We start from the raw sequence: 21,040 nt of genomic DNA, 5'->3' as shown, positions 1-21,040 counted from the left end.
AATTTGTAGATGTCCCCTTCATACCCCTCAATATCCCCCCTATCTCCTATCCTTGTCGGATGGTTTCATGGCCCAACTATATTCAGCTATGTGAATCAGATGCATCCACACTAAAGCTTTGACGTGATTAACAACTTACATCTGTTTTCACTCTACCAGGCCGCATACCTGAAACTCTTCTGTTAACGCTATAGTATTACTCATCGCTCTAATAATTTAGTGAATACTAAAAAAATTTATTGCTGACTTTGTTTCATCGCACTAATTAGATTCCAGTTTACCATCGTTAATTTTACATTTTAATTCTCAAATAATATAATTATTTAACTATAAAATTGTGGTCAAATTAATACATTGAGAAATATTTTCAAAATCTTCAACACCTTCTTTTTTGTTGGCTACTTTCCAATGATAGTCTAATTTGATAGCCAAAATTTTTGGACGTATACTACTGCTAGAAAAATGACAGCAATTGTAAAAAAAAACTCATGCCTATAACATGCCAAATGCCTGTACTATCAGCACCAACCTTCATGATATGAATATGACTTTGCTTCAGTTTCATAAGCATAACTTGTATATGGTACAATTGTTTTGAATTGGTTCCATCTAGGTAGCAATTTTGCCACTAAAATGGGGCTCAAGCCAACAAATAACAATGCCTATAATAAAACAATACAAAGAGGTACGATTTAACAAAAATATGGCCTAATTGTTCTTATTTTCAAATTATTGTCCAGTTGCTGGGTTATAAAATAATTAGTTTTTAATGATTAATTACAAAAATCAACCTTTTGAAGTCCAGTGTGTCTGTACAACATAAAATGAAAACAGAACTTATTTTCTTATTTTTGAGAGTTAATGAAGATAAGTGACTGTAGTTTAAAGGAAGTGTAACCGATAATAGTAAATAGGTATGAAAGTTGTAAAACCCTACCTTACCTTAGATTCTCTAGAGCCAGAGGTGGCACACATCTATGAAACCTCGCCAGACATTTCAGAGCTGAGCTACAGTCTTGACGTCCTCCCACTGTGGTTGAAGAGACATCTCCATATTATCAGGTCTCAGCTGTACTGTCGTCGTAAAGTGAGTCTTAGATAACGTGAGTCTTAGTCGACCTCTTTTTCGCCTCCCCTTGAGGCGCCACTCATATATTGTAATTGTGAGACAGTCCTCTGGCATACGGATGGCGTGGCCAAGGTATGTCGATCTCCTACGTTTTGGAAGAACAATAACTAATGATTGACCGGTTTGTCGGCTAACTTCTATACTGGTGACCTTTTCCTGCCACGATATGTTCAGGATTGTCCTAAGGAACATGTTTTTGAAGGCTAGGACACGTTTCTCCAGTTGGGTTTTTAGTTTCTAGCATTTACCAGCATAGAGGAGGATGGACATTACATTGTTATTCAGGAGGTGAAGCTTTGAGCGCATAGAGTATTTACTACTGCGCCAGACTGGTTTCAACTCCCTAAAAGTCGATGCTGCCTGTCCAATTTTCTTCTTGATTTTGGTGGCTATTTCACCATTATATTCAATCCGGCTCCCAAGATACTTCAATTCCTTGGCCTGTTCAAATTTTTTATCGTTACAAATTTATCAAGTCCCATTTTCTCGGCCTTTTCGTCTAGGACGTCGAGTAGCAACTGCAGTCGCAGTTTTGCTTCTTCAAGAAGAATAACGTCCAGATCAGTCCAGATTAGAGATCCGTCGGATCTGGGCTGCTCTAAGCAGCCCATGTGATATAAATGATATATAACCTATAGGATATATAATCCAATATATATTATATATCCTATATATAACCATAGGATATAACCTATATGCGTCTAGGGCTGCTCTTAGTCGTTCTAGTATAACTGAGGCTCGTATTTTACTAGACACAGACGTCAAGTTAATGCCCCTCTAATTGTCACAAATTTTTGCATCACCTTTATTGAAGAGTTTGACCAGTATACCTCTGGTCCAATCTTTTGGGACTTTTCGGTTTTCCAGATGGGCACTAGAAGAGCAGTTCTTACAAATATGCAGGCTCGAAGGGACGCTTTAAGCATATCTGCCGCAATCCCTTCGACTCCAGATGCAAGTCCATTTTTTAGCTTTTTCAAAGCTGTCGTCACTTCTTCCATGCTTTGTGGGGGGGGGGAAGGGTCAGCAGTTACGTTAATTTGTAAAAATGGCGTATCCGGTACTGTTTCTTGATCATCAGGTCTGGGCCTATTAAAGAGTTTTTAGAAATTTGAACCCCATCTCTCGTCAGCTTTATGTGGATCCGAAATAATATTTCGACTTCTATCTTTTACAAGGGATGTACAATTTTTTTCCAACTACCTTGTTTGTTAGTTAATAAACCATTTTCAAGTTCAAGTTCAAGTTCATTTATTTATTAATCGCACATAAATGTATATATATATATATATATATATATATATATATATATATATATATATATATATATATATATATATATATATATATATATATATATATATATATATATATGACATAGGCCCATGGAGAGACAAGCTCGAAAAACTAGGCCTAGACAAAGGTAAAATAATAACGCACTACAATACAAAGATAAACATGACGGCAAAGATACAATAACACAACAATAATATGAAAGTAGCAGCCAGCCCAGGATCATTCAATACTATTGAAGAAATGAAAAATGTCAATATTATTAAATATAAATTAATACCTGAAGATAGCTGAGAGGCCCATAATCACCCAGAGCAACGAACCATACAAAACTTTGCCTTACTAAAAATATACTTAATTAAAAATAATCCTGAACTAAATGAAATTTAAGTTTCCTTTTTATTAAGTGGATAGAGGAAAATTTATCAATAAGAGCCTTGTGAGCATCCCAGCACCGAGCTATTGACACAATCGGAGGGAATTTAGATCTCTAAGTATTATACTTGTCAATGTAGATATCCTTTTTTTTGTCGAATGTTATAATTATGTAAATCTTGTGATTGGGAGAACAAACTTTGATGGAGTTAATATGGCGGTAATTTCTTAATGTCATAATTGATTTTGAAAAGAATTGCTCAAAAAGCAAATTTCTTAGAGACTGGATGTATATCTAGATAAGTATATAATGATGCAGCAGAAGACTTATTTGGAAGTTCAATAGGTGATGGAATAATAAGCTTAAGGATTCTTAGGGCTTTATTTTGTAAAATCTGTATTAGTTTAATATGGCTTTTAAATGTAGATAAGTATACTAGAGAACAATAATTAATAATAGTCTGAATCAGAGCAAAATAAATACTTCGTAAAGCAAAGTAGGGCAAACAAAGCTTCAACCTTCGCATTAAACCAACATACCTTGAAATCTTTAATCGTAGATTTTGAATGTGTGTTTTAAAAGATAAGCTTTCGTCACTCACAAATCCAAGGTACTTTATCATTTTCACCCGAGATATTGATAATAGATACTTTGAAGAAGTAACTCGGGTAATACGAGGGCAGATTTTCGACTCTCTGCCGTAAATTATGAAATTAGTTTTTGATACATTCAAAGCAATAAAATTTGAAGAACACCAATCAAGAACATTAGAAAATGCAATCTTCAGTTTTGCCTCCAACTCCTCGTCATTCTTTTCAGAAATCGAAACTGCCGTATCATCAGCAAAATGTGTGTTGAGACACGGGGATGTAAAAGCGCGGTGAAAATCATTTATATAAATTAAAAAAAGGAGAGGACCTAGGACAGAGCCCTGAGGTACCCCAACCTTCGAAGACTGAGGTATAGGTGAAGAGAGGAAATTGCCTCCATATAATCGTTGCTTTCTCTTATCAAGATAAGATTTAACTAGATCCCACGCCGGTCCACGCACACCACAATTATCCAATTTACTAAAAAGAATACAATGGGATATTGTATCGAACGCTTTTTTAAAATCTAAATATATTGTTGCTGGAATTTCCCCTCTATCTAAGCATTCATGAATATATTGGATGAGAGCAACGATAGCATGTTAGTGTTGTGTCCAGACCAGAAACCAAACTGGGAATTTGTGAAGAAATTAGACGATTTAAGAAAGTCATAAAACCTCTTATAAATTGCCTTCTCAAGTATTTTAGAAAATTCTGACAAAATAGAAATAAGGCGGTAATTTGATGGATTTTCAGGAGAGTCACCTTTATGAAGCGGAACTATCCGCGCTTCTTTAAAAGCAGATTGGAAAACTCCAGTTTTAAATGAAAGATTCATTATATGCTGTAATGGTAATATTATTGCAGACAGTATTTCTTTAACAATTTTAGAACTAGACCTGTCAATTCCCGCTGAATTACCTGGATTTAGATCACACACTATTTTTGTTATTTCAGAATGAGAAATAGGCCCGAGAAAAATTGAATTACTTTGAGGAGATGGAAGGTATGAAGAAAAACGTTTATTACTACGTGAATCAAACTGGTTCATTACTGATGAAACAGTTTTCTCTCCTATTTTAGCAAAATAAGTATTCAAAATATCAGCCACTTTCTCCGATTTATTAGTAGTCGAACCATCTTCTAAACTAATAATTTCAGGAAAATTAGACTTACTTTCTTTTCTTATAAAATAATTAATTAAAGACCACATTTTACGAGGAGAATTTTGAGCTTCTTCGAAAGACTTTTTATAATACAATTGTTTCGACAAAAGTATCATTGTGGTTAATTTATTTTTGAAAATTCTAAAATTTTTAATATTATAATTAGTTGGATTCTTGAACGACTTTTTAAATAACTGATTTTTTTTCTTAACTGATATAAAAATTATAGACGTTATCCATGGCCTTATAGGAAATTTTTCTCTGCAAATTTTAATCGTAACAAATGGGCAACTAGAATCAAGGCAGCAATTGAAATTTCTTAGAAAATTATCAGGTGCCATATCTGTATCCTCCGTGGATATTACCTCCTGCCAATCCAATAGTCCATGGCTTTCATTCAGGTGCTTTAATGTTATTTTATTTATTAACCGTCCTTGACGTTCCTTACTTACCTGTAGTATTTTATAAGTAAAAGCTAAATCTGAAACCAGCAGGAAATAACGCGATAAATCACTTAAAACAGCAAATTTTCGTGAATTGATAAAGATGTAAAAATATTATCAATGAGAGAAGCAGAACTAGGTGAAATTATTGTAGGTATCAGGCAAGTAGGAAGCAGATACGCAGAAAAGCAAGAAGACAATAACTCAACAGAAGATTCATTTGAAGCTTATAGAAGGTCAATATTGAAATCTCCCGAAAGGATTACATCTTTATTTTGAAAATGGGGTTGATGAAAAATCACGGAGTTTAGAGAGGAAAGATTTGACTGGAGAAGAAGGCGGTCGATATACTGCGCAAAAAAAAACGTCTTTTTTTCTAAGACTTATTTTGGTCACCATTTACTTCAAAAAGCATTTTCTCATGAGAACCTTCCAGATTTGCAATGCGTCGAAAAGAGATACTTTCTTTAACTAGTACTGCTAAACCACCTTGGCGCCTAGTCAATCAGTTTTTAAAAATAAATTGATATCCAGGAAAAACAACCTGAGGAGTCAGGTCTGTAAGAAAAGTCTCCCAGAATCCAACGACATGACAAGATAGCTTATGAACTACATCGATAAGATCATCCCGTGAACTAAAAACACCCATACAATTTAAAAATCCTGTTCTCACAACACCGGTACTGGTAAGATCAGAAACTTCGGAAGGTAATTTATATTTACAATTTGGAAAGTTAATTAGCCCACCGTCATTTATCTTATTTCCTGAAAATTTATCATGGCTCTGGAATATGCAAAAATCAAAAGGGTTAGACTCAAGAATTCTCAGTCTATCCCCAATAAAATTATCATCCAATGTATAAAATCAGAATTATGATCCGAACTAGCAGAAACTTTCGCAAAATGCATACCGTCTGAGTCTTAAAGTTGCACAAACAACTGAGCCAGTGAGAACTCGAAAATAATGAAAGAAAAAGAAACTGCTTGAAAATAAATAGAAACAAGAGAGAGAAATGGAACAAATTCATTGTAAGATGAAATGCGGACACTGAAAAATTATTGCACTCAATTACTTCATATAAATAGAAACACACACAAAAAAGAAAGAAAAAGACATAAAATAAACACATAATAGGCTAGATAGAGGGACAAAAAATGGAATATTTTTTCCCTACAGAGGGAAAAAAATGCTATCGTATGAACAGAGAAACATTACATATTGTAAAATAATAAAAATAATCTCACCAAATGAAATGTCATTGTTAATCACCGTAACTAGTCAATCTTAATCCACTGTGAAGACGGAGACTTTTTACATTCTAGCGATAATTTGCTCCCTTTTTGTTTAATACGCGTAAGATGAACCGAACCTGAATCACGCATCTCCTTTCCCTTAGACAATAGCTCATTCCGTAGAAAATTTAGCTTTGGTGGAAGATCACTGCAAATGCCAATTCCACTACCCTTCAACTTATTTACCTCACTGAGAATCGATTGAATGCTACGATCCGTGTCTAGCGATATAAAAACAGGGGCCGGTCGAACACTAGTTTTCCTACTAGTAATGTTTGAACGGCTATTTCTCTTAAGGCGATAACACTTTGTAAGAGAAATGTCCTCAGTAACTTGCAATTTGTCAGAAAGAAGATACATTACGTTGCTAGTCACTGATTGGTTATGCTTTTCAGGAGGCAGACCATGAACCATCACATTTAATCTCCTTTCTCTCGCTTCGATTTCCAAAAGCCTAGTCTCCAAATCATTATTCCACAATTTTTCTTGCTCTAGATCATTTCGAAGCTTTTTTGCTTCATCTTGTAGATTAGCATTTTCTGCTGATATTTTCCTAACTTCGTCTTGAAGAGCAGCTATTGAGACCGAAAAACTTTTCTGTTCTGCTAATATTTATCCAGTGACGCCTGAAGCCGTTTCATTCCTTCATCAAACTTTGCTTGAGTGACCGTCATAATAATTGCTATAATCCGCACGTAGAAGTTTATACTTGCATCAGATTACACAATAAAAAGTCCAAAACAATATCAAATTTAATCCTTTTAATTTGAAAAAGTAATCCGATTATAGGAGTTCACTCTTCAGTAGCTAGTGAAGTGAGTAGCTAGTCTCCTTTCCTTGTAGCTTCTTCTACAAGCACCGCTTTTCTCTTGATGGCAATTCTTTTGTCTTTCCTGGCACTTCTTTTCACCACTTTAACCTCTTCATTGTAACGGAACTGTAATTGGGCTTTTGCTCAGGGCTCGACGTATTCAGGATAAGCGTTCGGGTCTCCTTGCGTTTATTGGTGTATTTCCAGGTGTCATCCAATATCCATTATTATTTCTTTCTTTTCTTGAAGCTAAGGTGGGCCTATGCTACGTGATAGTACACACTCTTGATTGAGGTCTATGAGCTCTCAGCATCAAAGTCATTGACTTCGTCGAGCAGGTTTAACGCTTCAAATATGTTATGTCGGGATATGTAGTGGTTTTTGCAGATATCTGGATCTTTCAGCTTATCGATATCAAATTGTTTATATGTTTCGGCGTTAATTTTCCGCTTCTGAGCTTTCAGTTCGATTCTTGCTTCGGCTGTCATCAGGATGTGATCTCAAATAACATTCGCTCCTTGAAAGCCCCTCACGTCACATAGGCTGCTTTTCCAACGTCTTGACATGAGGGAATGGTCGATTTGATTCTTTGTTCGGCCGTCAGGGGACACCCACGTGTACTTGTGAATCGTTTTTTGTCAAACATACTACCACCTATTATCAAATCTTCGCTTAGTGCATAATCAATTAGGCGTGTACCGGTCTTTTTTATTTCTCCCATGCCTAGTGGGCCCAGAACCTTAGGGCAGTATTGGTGGCCTGCACGAACCTTAGAATTTAGATCAACAACTGCACAGAGTATATCATGCATGAGAAAATCTTTGGTGGCCGAGTGTAGCATGTTATAGAAAGCATATTTCTCTTCTTTATCAGCTTCGTTAGTTGGAGCGTAGCCGGCAATGATGGTCAATTTTGTGTTATTGGATACGAAGCAAGTTGTCATTATACGTTCGTTAGCTGGGCTCCAGTTTTTCATTGCTTAGTGTGCAAGTGACGAAATCAGAAGTCCTACACCAGCGCAGTGGACGGAAGGTTGAACACTAAATGCCATGGCATATCCATCACCGAACTTCTGTAATCCATTTCCAGTCCACCGTACTTCACTGATAACCAGTGTATCGATGACGCATTGTCTCATCTATTTAACAAGTTGCTCTGTCCTGGATATCTGGTTAATCGTTCTCACATTCCAAAACTCCATCTTTAGATTTTGTTTCGCAGTCAAAATCAGGTTTGGGGGCATGCTGGGGTCGTTATCGTTATCTGGGGAGGTGACGTATCCGATGCTGTTGTAGACGTTTCAGTTGCAATTCCCCTGAGGGTTACCCCTCAAGGTCCTGGGTGTGGGTTTCAGGCCCACAGTCCAACCCCCTTCATTTATGGACTTGGGACCGTCATGTTCTCCCGAAACCTTTGAGGCAAGGATCCTTACATGGTGAGTTAAAAAAACAGTGTGTTTAAATGATTTTTATAGATTTTATCATGAATTAAATTGAGTTTCAAAATAGGGGTCGTAGATGATGGAGATATCTTGATTAGTGCCACCTTGAAATCATCATAGTAGTCATAACAGTGGTGGTTATATATTTACTAATACTCCTTTATTATACAGTTTCTCTAAGTTAAGAAAACATGATAATTCCAAAAATAATATAAAACGGTTTTAACCAAATCACTGATTAGCCTACACTGTTTACATGCTATTTCCTTTTTTAAGGAGCTGGAATTTGAAAAAAAATTATATGTAGGTGAAGAAATGAATCTGAGGACCAAATCACAGAATGGTATCGCCTGGAACCCACCTACACAGGGCTTAGACCTGATTATAAGGGGAAAAATAATGTTATTAAATGGACTATAGAGTGAAAATTAGCAGAAAAATCTACGTTGAGGGCAAACAGGGGGTTATTAGCTAAGGTTGTAGCTTTAATTTGTGTTCCCAGTAGTCAATTTGCGTTTCCGCAGATCAACATATTCCCAAATTCAAGTTTTAAGTCTCTCATCTGAGCATGTAAAAAAATATAGGGGTGGAGAAAATTCTTAAATATTTTGCTAATATCCAAAGAAAATCTGATTGGCCATCAGTTTGTACAAAACAACAGATTTTGATTCTTTTCAAAAATATTGGATGTGTGGCAACCATGAAGGTTTTGAGATGTGAGTCCCTGTCTGATGGAAATTGGAACAGGAAGGGCTAAATACTTATTTAAAAGCTTTTTGCCTTGCCACAAATGTCTTGGTATGATCCCACAAAATACCAGATACTTGGTCTTCTTAAATTATTCAATAGTAGCTGAATATACCCTTTCGAAAGGGTAACCACAGCATGACGTGCTTTTACGTTCCCCATGCGACTATATTTGCATATGGAGTTTAACTAATTAAATGTGGTGCACGTACTTATTACGGTTTGACCCATAATAATTGAGCTTTACATTTTAGGATTAGCCTTGTTTGTTTGGAATTGCTTCCGCAAGATGTTTGGGTCACTCTCACAATCAAAGGACAATTTTTCCACTTGTTGTACTTGCAAACTCGAGACAGCCCGTTTAGAGCCTGTTTTGCATGTCAAAAGCATAGAAAACTGGTCCTGGTCTAGTGTAACGGTATCTTATGGTCCTGGTCCAGTGTAACGGTATCTTGGTATTTTATGATTTATTGCGCAAGAATATCCATCTGCCGAAATAGACCTCTCTTGAGTCATTCAATCTTGTTATACCATAATTGAGTAACACTTGTACCTCAAGAACGGTACCGATAACGGAATCCCAAGGTGATTGCAACAGTTAATACACTATGAAAGTGTAATAGTGAAAAATATACTCTATTTTTTCACTATGAAAAAAAGTAAAAGATTGGTATTTTGGAACACGAGCCTAACAAAATGGCAGCCTCTACCTAAGTGTGACAAAGAAAACAGTCACCGGCTACAAACTGATAGAAGAAGTCTTCACTGATAGCAATATTTTCTGACTTTTCATGTTTGACAGGTCTCTGAGGATGCTTTACATACTGGTATGAAATGAAGTAAATTTAAAATGAGAAAAGGCTATTATTTTTATTTTGTCTTTGATATAAATAGTCTTGGAAATAAAAAAAACACGAGAATTGAGCTTATTCAAAATAAGGGATTTACATAGGCTATTAGACCACAATAATTGATTGAGGGTGGGGGGGGGGCAGTGAGTACTGACCTATTTGTCATTATTCGCAAGCGAGATGTTGATTTTGGCCAAGACTGATATTTTTTTCATAGATGGCAGAGTATATTAAGAAGCGCTTCTTTATTCCATGCTTTTAAAATCATACCAAAAAATTTGAAAATATACAATATTGGTTCTTTTTTAATGTGTCGTCATGTTTTGAATTATTCAAAAACATTGAAGAGAAAATATAACATTTTCGACTTTGGCAATGTGTTTGAATACCCATCCCCTCAAACTTGAAAAATTAAAAACAAATATATATTTCATTTTGTTTTTATAGCTACGTTATGTTTTCTGAAAATTGTTTCGGGACTTAGGGCACTTATCAATATAATTTGAATTTTTTACCTGGTAAAGACTGGTTTGCAGCCAAAATTTCATCAGCCCATTGGAAAAATTTGCATTTTTCAGTTTCAGATTTTGAGCAACTGAAAAACTTACGACCAGTGTTGCACCCTTCTTTCTTTACTACTGATCTAAAAAAGGGAGAGTATACAACAAAGACCAAAATTTAGGTCCGTAGTTTACACACAGTTTTATTCTAATGAAAACTAATTCTAGGGGTATTCTAAATCTAATTATACTCGCTTTTATTTTTTTGTTATAATACATCAAATTGTGAAAATGAATTGCCAAAAATAGTGCCAGTACAGTGAAACAGAGTTTTAAGACAAAACATGACTCTTATGCTTCAAAATATGCTAGAAATTTCCTTGAATAGAAGGAATAAAAATTATACCATAAATTTTCTTCCATTGTAAAAGTTTTCCGTTTATAAATTCGAAGTTATTTAAAAAACTACTTAAAGAGTGGAAAATGGGCTTTAAAAATCATTGTCTCGAAATACATGTATAAAACACAATATTAATGCAGCCAAATTTAACGAAATCAAGACAATTATTTATGCTCGTATTTTTTTTTTTAGCTGAATCATACTTGTCCCTTCTCAGAGAAATTGATTTCAGGATAGATAATTTATTTTGATGTTAATTTTCTTCTGCTTCGTCTTACAGCACAGTTAAGCATATATGAGTCAGCAAAAATTTAAAAAGGCTGTTTGGTATAGTTCGCACTTTGATGCCTTATTACAAAATTGACATACAACACATAGATGGTGTTTGCTTTAGTCGATTTTTTAATGGTAAAGGAAATAAAGTTACGATCGATTATACAAGCGTGTTCCTTAAATAGGATGTTATAAGAAACTCTATCATCAAATATACGGGCTACGACAAAGAACACCCACTACTGACATTAAAAATCAAGTTTCCCAATTAACCTACTTGAGAACTATGGTGAAACAGTGATTTTCAAAATGGTATGCATAAGTATTTATAGTTGTTTTAAGTTTTTAATATATATATATATATATATATATATATATATATATATATATATATATATATATATATATATATATATATATATATATATATATATATATATATATATATATATATATATATAACGAAAAGAGAAATCACCATTGAACAACACACAAAAAAAAAAGACAGAAGGAGAAAAGGAAGAATGTTTTCCAAAATTAGTTATTAATATATATATATATATATATATATATATATATATATATATATATATATATATATATATATATATACATATATATATATATATATATATATATATATATATATATATATATATATATATATATATATATATATATATATATATATATATATATATATATATATATATATATATATATATATATACTTTCTTACTTTTTTAGAATTTGACAGAAGCAAGCAGTTAAAAGGCATTTGACACCAAGGATCAGAAAGAATCGAAAAGAGAATTGAAAAAAAAAGTAGGTATTTTAAGTAGTTTTATGATACCTAGAGGGAAAAATCGTAAATTGAATATGACAACAAGGGTCAGAACTAATTAAAAGTGACTTTGAAGAACAACAGAGGTGTCTTAAGCAGGTTTATGATACCGAGAGGGCAAAAGTTTAAGTTTAGGGTTTTTGTAATCACTGTGAATTCCTCTTGGAAGAAATAGTACGAGAAAAAAGCAACATCCTCCTAAATTAATAACGTTAGTTTACAATTTGAATCATCAAAAAATAAATAATAAACACTGAAATTTTTTATTATATAAAGTGCTTTTAACAAAATGATGAGAATTTAAATAATGTCCGCAAAGAAAAAAACAATTGGCCCAAATATATACAAAAATCAAGCTAAAATCCTCCTATAATAAGACCTTTCTAACTAACAAAATGTTACCCAAAACAATAATATACACCCTTATCTACAAATATTACTAATACCATCTTGCAAAATAAAGTCTCCAAATAATTATCATTATTAGGTTAAAAACTTGGACTAGGATTAAAGTCTGTCGGTGAATTTTTTTAATGATTCCTCCACCAGTACTAGATCCAGCCTGGATTAAAATAATGTATTAAAGTTAAGTATTTGGCTTCCTATAGCCAAATATACTTTTTACACCTGATAAAGATTTTGAACAATATCTTATCAAACAGTTCGTGGTAACGAACTGTAGTAAGGAGCGACCCGGCTCAATAGTAACCAAAACTCTAAAGAATTGAAGTTTGATATCCATAGCTACATCAAAAGAATCGAATTTTAATGCTGATTTTAAATATATAAGTTTCATCAAGTTTAGTTTTACCCATCAAAAGTTACGAGCCTGAGAAAATTTACCTTATTTAGGAAAATAAGGGGAAACACCCCCTAAAAGTCATAGGATCTTAACGAAAATGACACCATCAGATTTAGCGTATCAGAAAACCCTACTGTAGAAGTTTCAAGCTCCTATCTACAAAAATGTGGAGTTTTGTATTTGTTGCCAGAAGACAAATCACGGGTGCGTGTTTATTTGTTTTTTTGTTTTGTTTTTTTTCCCAGGGGTCATCGTATCGACCAAGTGGTCCTAGAATGTCGAAAGAGGGCTCATTCTAATGGAAATGAAAAGTTCTAGTGCCCTTTTTAAGTGACCAAAAAAATTGGAGTGCATCTAGGCCCCCTCCCACGCTCATTTTCTCCCCAAAGTCAAGAGGATTAAAATTTTGAGATAGCCATTTTGTTCAGCATAGTCGAAAACCATAATAATTATGTCTTTGGGGATGACTTACTCCCCCACAATCTCTGGGGGAGGGGCTGCAAGTTACAAACTTTGACCAGTGTTTACATATAGTAATGGTTATTGGGAAGTGTGCAGACGTTTTCAGGGGGATTTTATTTTGTTTGGGGGTGGGGCTGAGGATAGGGGACTATGTTGGGGGATCTTTTCTTGGAGAAATCTGTCATGGGGGAAGAAAAATTCAATGAAAAGGGCACATGATTCTCTAGCATTACTATAAGAAAACAATGAAAAATAAACATGAAAATGGTTTTTCAAATGAAAGGAAGAAGTAGCATTGAAACTTAAAACGTACAGAGATTATTCAGCATATGAGGGGCACTAAAAATACTTTAGCATAAAGAGCGAGGTATTTAGGAGGAGATAAATACCTTGCTCTTTATGCTAAAGTATTTTTAGTGATTTCAACTATTTATTCTACGGCCTTTCTGATTCAGGGGTCATTCTTAAAGAATTGGGACAAAACTTACGATTTAGTGTAAAGAGCGAGGTATTAACGAGGGTACAAACCCCTTCGTATACATAATAAAAATATAAGGTTATGAAAGTTTGTTACGTAAGTTAATTCTTAAGTTACGTGTATTTTTTACTAATAAAAACGTTTGTTAAAAATTAAAAGTTCTAGTTGCCTTTTTAAGTAACAAAAAATTGGAGGGCAACTAGGCCTCCTTCTCCACCCCTTATTTCTCAAAATTGTCTGATCAAAACTAAGAGAAAGCCATTTAGCCAAAAAAAGAATTAATATACAAATTTCATTTTAATAATTTATGTGCGGAGAGCCAAAACCAAACATGCATTAATTCAAAAACGTTCAGAAATAAAATAAAAAAAACTTTTTTTTAGCTGAAAGTAAGGAGCGACATTAAAACTTAAAACGAACAGAAATTACTCCGTATATGAAATGGTTGTCCCCTCCGCAATCCTTCGCTCTTTACGCTAAAGTTTGACTCTTTGCCACAATTCTACTTTTTAAAACAATTAAAAGCTTTAGCGTAAAGAGCGAGGGATTGCAGAGGGGACAACCCATTTCATATACGGAGTAATTTCTGTTCGTTTTAAGTTTTAATGTCGCTCCTTACTTTCAGCTAAAAAATTATTTTTTTTTATTTAATATAAGACTTGAATTATGCGATCATTCCTAGCCTGATGTATCTTTTGCAAGAAATATTCCAAGAAACAAACAACTATGCCAAAGATTACATTAAAATTTAAGAACTGGATTATGATGGAAATCAACTGATTCAGTTGAAGTGAATAAGCTGATTCACTGAAAAAAAGGCTTGGTCATGGGAGCTTTCATAACATTATTAATGTCCGCAAAGAAAAAAACAATTGGTACATTTACCAATATTTGGCAGACCGCTTTGAATATTAACATAATCGTTCTTATTCGTCATATAGTTAAAATTACAATCAAACCATTTTAACATACGAAACAGGGCCAAAATATATAAGAAAATAAGTTTAGGGATTTTGTAATCAATGTGAATTCCACTATTTTTCTGAGGAAAGATTAGTAAACAAAGGTGATTCATTTTTTGATTGCTACTTACTTATTCAAAATGTACTGCCATCTCCAAAGAATCCTAATCAAACTCTGGTTTTTGCATGTCTTTTGTTTTCTAAAGCAATCCAAAAACATATTTGAAACTAAAATTCATGGTTTGCTCTAGATTCAGGATTCAGATTCTAGATTCAGGCTAGATCTCTCCTAGCCTGATTGAACTTTTGCAAGAAATATTCCAAGAAACAAACAACTATGCCAAAGATTACATCAAAATATTTGAACTGGATTATGATAGAAATCAACTGATTCAGTTGAAGTGAATAAGCCGATTCACTGAAAAAAATGTTCGGTCATGGGATCTTTCATAACATAATGAATCTCTTTGAAGCAATAGTGCGAGAAAAAAGCAACATCCTCTTAAATTAATAACGTTAGTTTACAATTTAAATCATCAAGAAATAAAAACTAAACACTGAAAGTTTTTATTATATTAAATGCTTTTAGCAAAATGATGAGAATTTAAATAATGTCCCCAAAGAAAAAAACAATTGGCCCAAATATATACAAAAATCAAGCAAACATCCTCCAATAATAAGACCTTTCTAACTAACAAAATGTTACCCAAAACAATAATATAGAGCCTTATAAATACTACTAATACCATCTCACTAAATAAAGTCTCCAAATAATTATCATTATTAGGTTAAAAAAGTAGACTAGGATTAAGGTCTCTCGTTGAATTTTCTTAATCATTCCTCCAGCACTAGATCCAGCCTGGATTCAAATAATGTATTAAAGTTAAGTATTTGGCTTCCTATAGCCAAATGTACTTTTTACACCTGATAAAGATTTTGAATAATGTCTTTTATAAGACTTAAATTATTCAATCTTTCCTAGCCTGATGGATCTTTTGCAAGAAATATTCCAAGAAACAAACAACTATGGGAAAGATTACATCAAAATATTTGAACTGGATTATGATGGAAATCAACTGATTCAGTTGAAGTGAATAAGCTGATTCACTGAAAAAATAGGCTCGGTCATGGGATCTTTCATAACATTATGAATCTCTTGGAAGAAATAGTGCGAGAAAAAAAGCAGCATTCTTTTAAATTAATAATGTTAGTTTACAATTTAAATCATCAAGAAATAAAATCTAAACACTGAAAGTTTTTATTATATAAAGTGCTTTTAAAAAAATTATGAGAATTTAAATAATGTCCGCAAAGAAAAAAAAATGGTACATTTACCAATATTTGCCAGAACGCTTTGAATATTAACATAATCGTTCTTATTCGTCATATAGTCAAAATTACAATCAATCTATTTTAACTTACGAAACAGGGCCAAAATATATACAAAAATCATGCAAACATCCTCCAATAATCAAACCTTTCTAAATAACAAAGCGTAACCCAAAACAATAATATAAAGCCCTATCTATTACTAATACCATCCTATAAAATAAAGTTCCAAATAATTGTCATTATTAGGTTAATACTGTGGACCAGGATTAAGGTCTGTCGGTGAATTTTTTTTTATGACTCCTCCACCAGCACTAGATCCAGCCTGGATTCAAATAATGTATTAAAGTTAAGTATTTGGCTAAAAACAAAAAGAAAAATAGAAGAGAACGAAGAAAAAATTGTTTTCCTACTTTAGCAATTAAAATGAACTATCATTTGAATATGGTTTTGACGTTACTTATACAAAAAAACATTATATACACAATGAATTGCAATACAATTTTTCTCTTTATGGCAAAAGTGAAAAAAGCTTATTTTTCGCGATCCCCCATGAATTGCAATCCAATATTTCTATCTCTGGCATACAGTAAAAAAACAAGGTTATTTTCTGTGATTTTGCAACAGACTTTTTCTCTTTTTGGAACAAGTGTAAAACAAGCTAAATTTTCATCAAAGGCAAATCAATCAGTTTCCGTATCTTCAAACAGATTGACCGATATTTTCAGACTGAATCTCTAGCAGAAATATAAATATGCAAAGCATAACGAGTGAAGTCGTTTGGGAGGGAGGGGAGAGAGGGGCGGTTTTCTCCAAAATAACTCGGGAAAATCTACTACTTATTATGTAGATTTAAAACTTTTGCTTGTTTTAAGTTACAAATTAAAATCTTCAGATGATCAAAATTTTCCATTAGAGTTAAGCCCACTTTTTGGACCCTTGCTGGAACATCATTACATAGATTTTCTACAAATAGATAGAATAAAAGCTAAGATAATTCAAATATTTACATTTGTGCCTGAATAGCGCAATGACAATTTTTGACTCCAATTGTAGGATTTTGAGCTTGTAGCGGTCTTCCTGTATGACTTGAGCCTTGCACATTCTTTACCTCGTCTGACCATAAGAAAAAGCCACAATCACTACATTTATAAAATTGTCTGCCTGAAAGAGAAAATAATGTTCAAGTTCTGTTCTGAATTTATCCATAGAAGGGAAAAAAGTTACATTTTGGATGTGAATTTTTCCTTAGAGGAGAAAAAAGTTTAAATTCAGTTCTGAATTTTCCCGAAGAAGAAAAAAAGTTCAAGTTCTGTTCCGAATTTTTCCAAAGAAGGGACAAAAGCTAAGCTGCAGATCTGAATTTTCACAAAGAAGAGAAAATAAAGATCAACTTCTATTTTGAATCTTTCAAAAGAAGAGAAACAAGCCATGGTACAGCTCTGAATTTTCCAAAAAAGAAAGGAAAAAAAGTTCAACTTCTGTTCCAATTTTTTTTTAAAGAAGAGAAAAAAGCTAAACTTCGAATCTGACTTTTTCTAAAGAAGAAAATAATTTACAGCTCTGTTCTGATTTTCCCCAAAAACTGAGAAAAAAAAAAATCAAGTTCTGTTCTTGGATTTTTCCACAGAAGAGAAAAAAGTCGCTGTTAAATTCTGAATTTTTCGCAAAGAAGAGAACAAAAGTTCTGAATTTTAACAAAGAAGAGACAAAAAGTTCAAGTTCTGTTCTGAATTTTTGCAATGAAGAGAAAAAGTTACACTTCCGTTCTCAGCTTTCCAAAATAAGAGAAAAGAAATTCAAATTCAGTTTTAAATTTTACAATTATAGAGAAAAAAGCTTCACTTCAATTCTGAATTTTCCCAAAGAAGAACAAAAGTTTTGCTTCAGTTCAAAATTTATCCAAAGAAAAAAAACTATTCTTCTATTCTGAATCTCCCAAAGAACTTCCGTTTTGAATTTTTTCTAAAGAAGAGAAATTTGGTTCTTGACTTTTCCAAAGAAAAGATAAAATTTCCATTTCTGTTATGATCAGTGATATCCTCAAATCAGTGAAAAAGAATTATAGTTCTAATCTGAATTTTCCCGTAGAAGAGTACAAACTTATACTTCAGCTTTTATTTATTCCAAAGAATAAAATAAAAGTTGATAAATTTTCCCATCTGTACTACAAAAGTCACCATCTGGTTATTTTGCTATGCCTTGACGTATTTATTTTTGGAAATTTCTTGGCATCATTACGACAACACACAGTGATTTGACACGCTTGATAGAAAATTATTGATCATACGAAATAACTTATCCCATGACATCCTAACCAATTGAACAGATATTGCTTTTTTCTATAACAGTTGGTCATAGAAAAAAAGTTGCTATGCCTTTGAGATCTTTGATTCCGGGGAATTTCTTGACACCAATCCGACAACTCTTTGTTTCCGAGAATTTTGTGGTGTTTTTCCGAAAAGATCTAGGCCGGATCAGTCTTGTCTGTATTACAGGTCTACTATAAACATCTCACTCTGAGGTAAAGTCACCATCTGGTCTTGTTATTATGTCTTCAGATAATTTTTTTCGGAGTTTTTTGGCATCATTTTGATGACAGTCCTATCACATTGACATACTTGCTAGGCATATTATCGATGAATAACACAATGATTCAGAGCAGAGTCATGACTGTCTGGAAAGATATATTATCATTAACTGAACTGTGATTGAATTGTCAACATTTCTTGCTAAAAAACTTTTGATGAAATTTCTCATATATCAAAAAGTTGAACTTCTGTTTAGAATTTTTCCAAGGAATAAAAAAAAGTCAAACGTCAGTTATGAATTTTTCCAAAGAATAACTAGTTCTAGTTCCGTTATAAGAGTCAAACATGATCGAGAGGAACTACCCCCCCCCCTCACTGACATCCTCTTTTACCGCAGTATACTCAATTGAAATTATGAGATAGCTATTTTGCTACCAATAGTCCAAAAATGACATGACAATGTCTTTAGGGCGGACGCATTCTCCCAAAGCCCATGTTAAAGGGTTTCAAGTTATGCCTAGGGGCATATAAGTTATTATAAGTTTTTATGGAACAGGTGGTCGTATAAGCTTTAGATTGGATGGAGTCGGAAGTCTTAGTCCCTGTTTTAAAAGCCAAAAATAGTAAGGAGAATTTTGAGAAAAACGTTGAACTAAATCAAAACATGTTATGTGTATAAGGATTGACAAAAGGGTACAATGCAGAAATAGTTTAGCATATTAATTAAGAAATGATAAGGCGTGTGATCGAAAGGACAATATTTGCATACTACCGATACTACTACTGCATTTATAGTTTTGAAAGGGAATTTGAACTAAATCAAACGACGCTATGTGCATTTAAATTATTAAAACAGTGTATTCCAAGAATTGATTTGGATATTAAGTTGGAACTTCCAGAGAGTACATGAAGGGGAAGATCATCAAAGGCAGCAAAATAGTGCTGTGTAACTAAAGAGCGATGAGGGCACAATTAATTATTATTTTTTTTAGACCAGTGTACTTTATATAGAAGGAGTTGTCGTACAAACATCGAAAACGGACCTATCGATTGGATATTGTAGGGGGATTAGTACTCTTTTTAACAGTCGAAAGTGATTGAGGGTGACCTCCCCCCTCCCACGCCCATCATTTCTTCAAACTCATACAGTCGAAATTTTAGGATAGCCATGCTGTTCAACGAGGTTGAACGGTGCGGAAACTATGTCTTAGAGGATAACCTCCCCCCCACGGTCCTCAAGGCACGGGTTGAAAGTTATGCCCTGGGGGCATATAAAGATCTAATAAAAATGGGTGGTCATATAAGCTCTGGAATGGGCTTATTACATAGGTAATCAGAAGTTCTAGTTTCCTATTTAAAGATCAAAATGATTGGAAGGCAGATACCCTCCCCCCGTTCCTCCTGCCAATCATTCCCCTAGACACATCCCATCAAAAGTTTGAGATAGTCATTTTGTTCAAAATAGTTGAAAGATCCTGAAATTATGTCTTTGAGGATGACGACCCGGCACCACAGCCTTCGGGGCAAGGATTGTATGTTGTACCCTGGGGGCAAATAGGTTTTATATGGAAAAGGATGGTCGTATAAGGTACGAAGGGTGCTTATTGGATCGATGATCTGAAGTTATATTGTCCTTAGTAACATTAAAAGTGATTGGAGGGCGGGTACAGACCCCCACACACACACCAGTCATTACTCCAAACACGTCCAATCAAAATTTAGAAATAACCATTTTGTTCACCGTAGTTATAAGTCCCAGAAGTTATATCTTTAAGGAGGACCCTCCGCCCTCCCAAAAACGATAGGGCAAGGGTTGTAAGCTATGTCCTGGGGTCTTATAAGGTTTTAATACAAATGGTGATTATATAAGCCTCGGATGAGGCTTAATAGACTGATAATCAGAAGTTCTAATCTGCGGTGGTAAATTGTGTATAATACCCATAGTCCACGTCAATTACCTGTGCTGGTGTCATTATACGGGGTGCTAATGAGTAGATATAGCATAATGAATTTGGTGGAGGTATCATACGAAAGGTTGCCAGGATTTCAGTGAAGCTCTACACCAAATCGCAGAAAGGGAGTAGTCCATCCCTATATGCAATAAATTTGGTTGGTCCTATATTTTTACTGTCCACGCTGAATTAGCAGACATCTACGTGTATTCATTATCTGGCAATAATAAATACGGTGTATCTACGCATAAATGCAAACAATTTTATCGGTTCAATCTACTCTTTGTTTTACCTAACATTGTTGGGATCAATGTTACGTGAGTGCCATTGCATAACAGGTTTTCACCTTTAGTGTGGATATCAAAGA

The 21,040-nt window shown here is 33.7% G+C and overlaps 1 protein-coding gene across 1 annotated transcript in view; it reads right to left on the bottom strand.

The window, feature by feature from the left end:
• LOC136027961 (uncharacterized) overlaps nucleotides 1–21,040 on the bottom strand; it is a gene marked incomplete at its 3' end in the record, with an annotated part of 94,349 nt that overhangs the window by 41,875 nt on the left and 31,434 nt on the right. The window contains 2 exon segments of the mRNA XM_065705434.1: nucleotides 10,656–10,783; nucleotides 17,201–17,354. Coding sequence (XP_065561506.1) covers nucleotides 10,656–10,783; nucleotides 17,201–17,354 — 282 coding nt within the window.

The sequence above is a fragment of the Artemia franciscana genome, chromosome 6 (genome assembly GCF_032884065.1).
Source record: "Artemia franciscana chromosome 6, ASM3288406v1, whole genome shotgun sequence".
Classification (NCBI taxonomy): domain Eukaryota; kingdom Metazoa; phylum Arthropoda; class Branchiopoda; order Anostraca; family Artemiidae; genus Artemia; species Artemia franciscana.
Note: the sequence above shows the minus strand (reverse complement) of the source record. Positions and strands in the feature narration are given on the sequence as shown.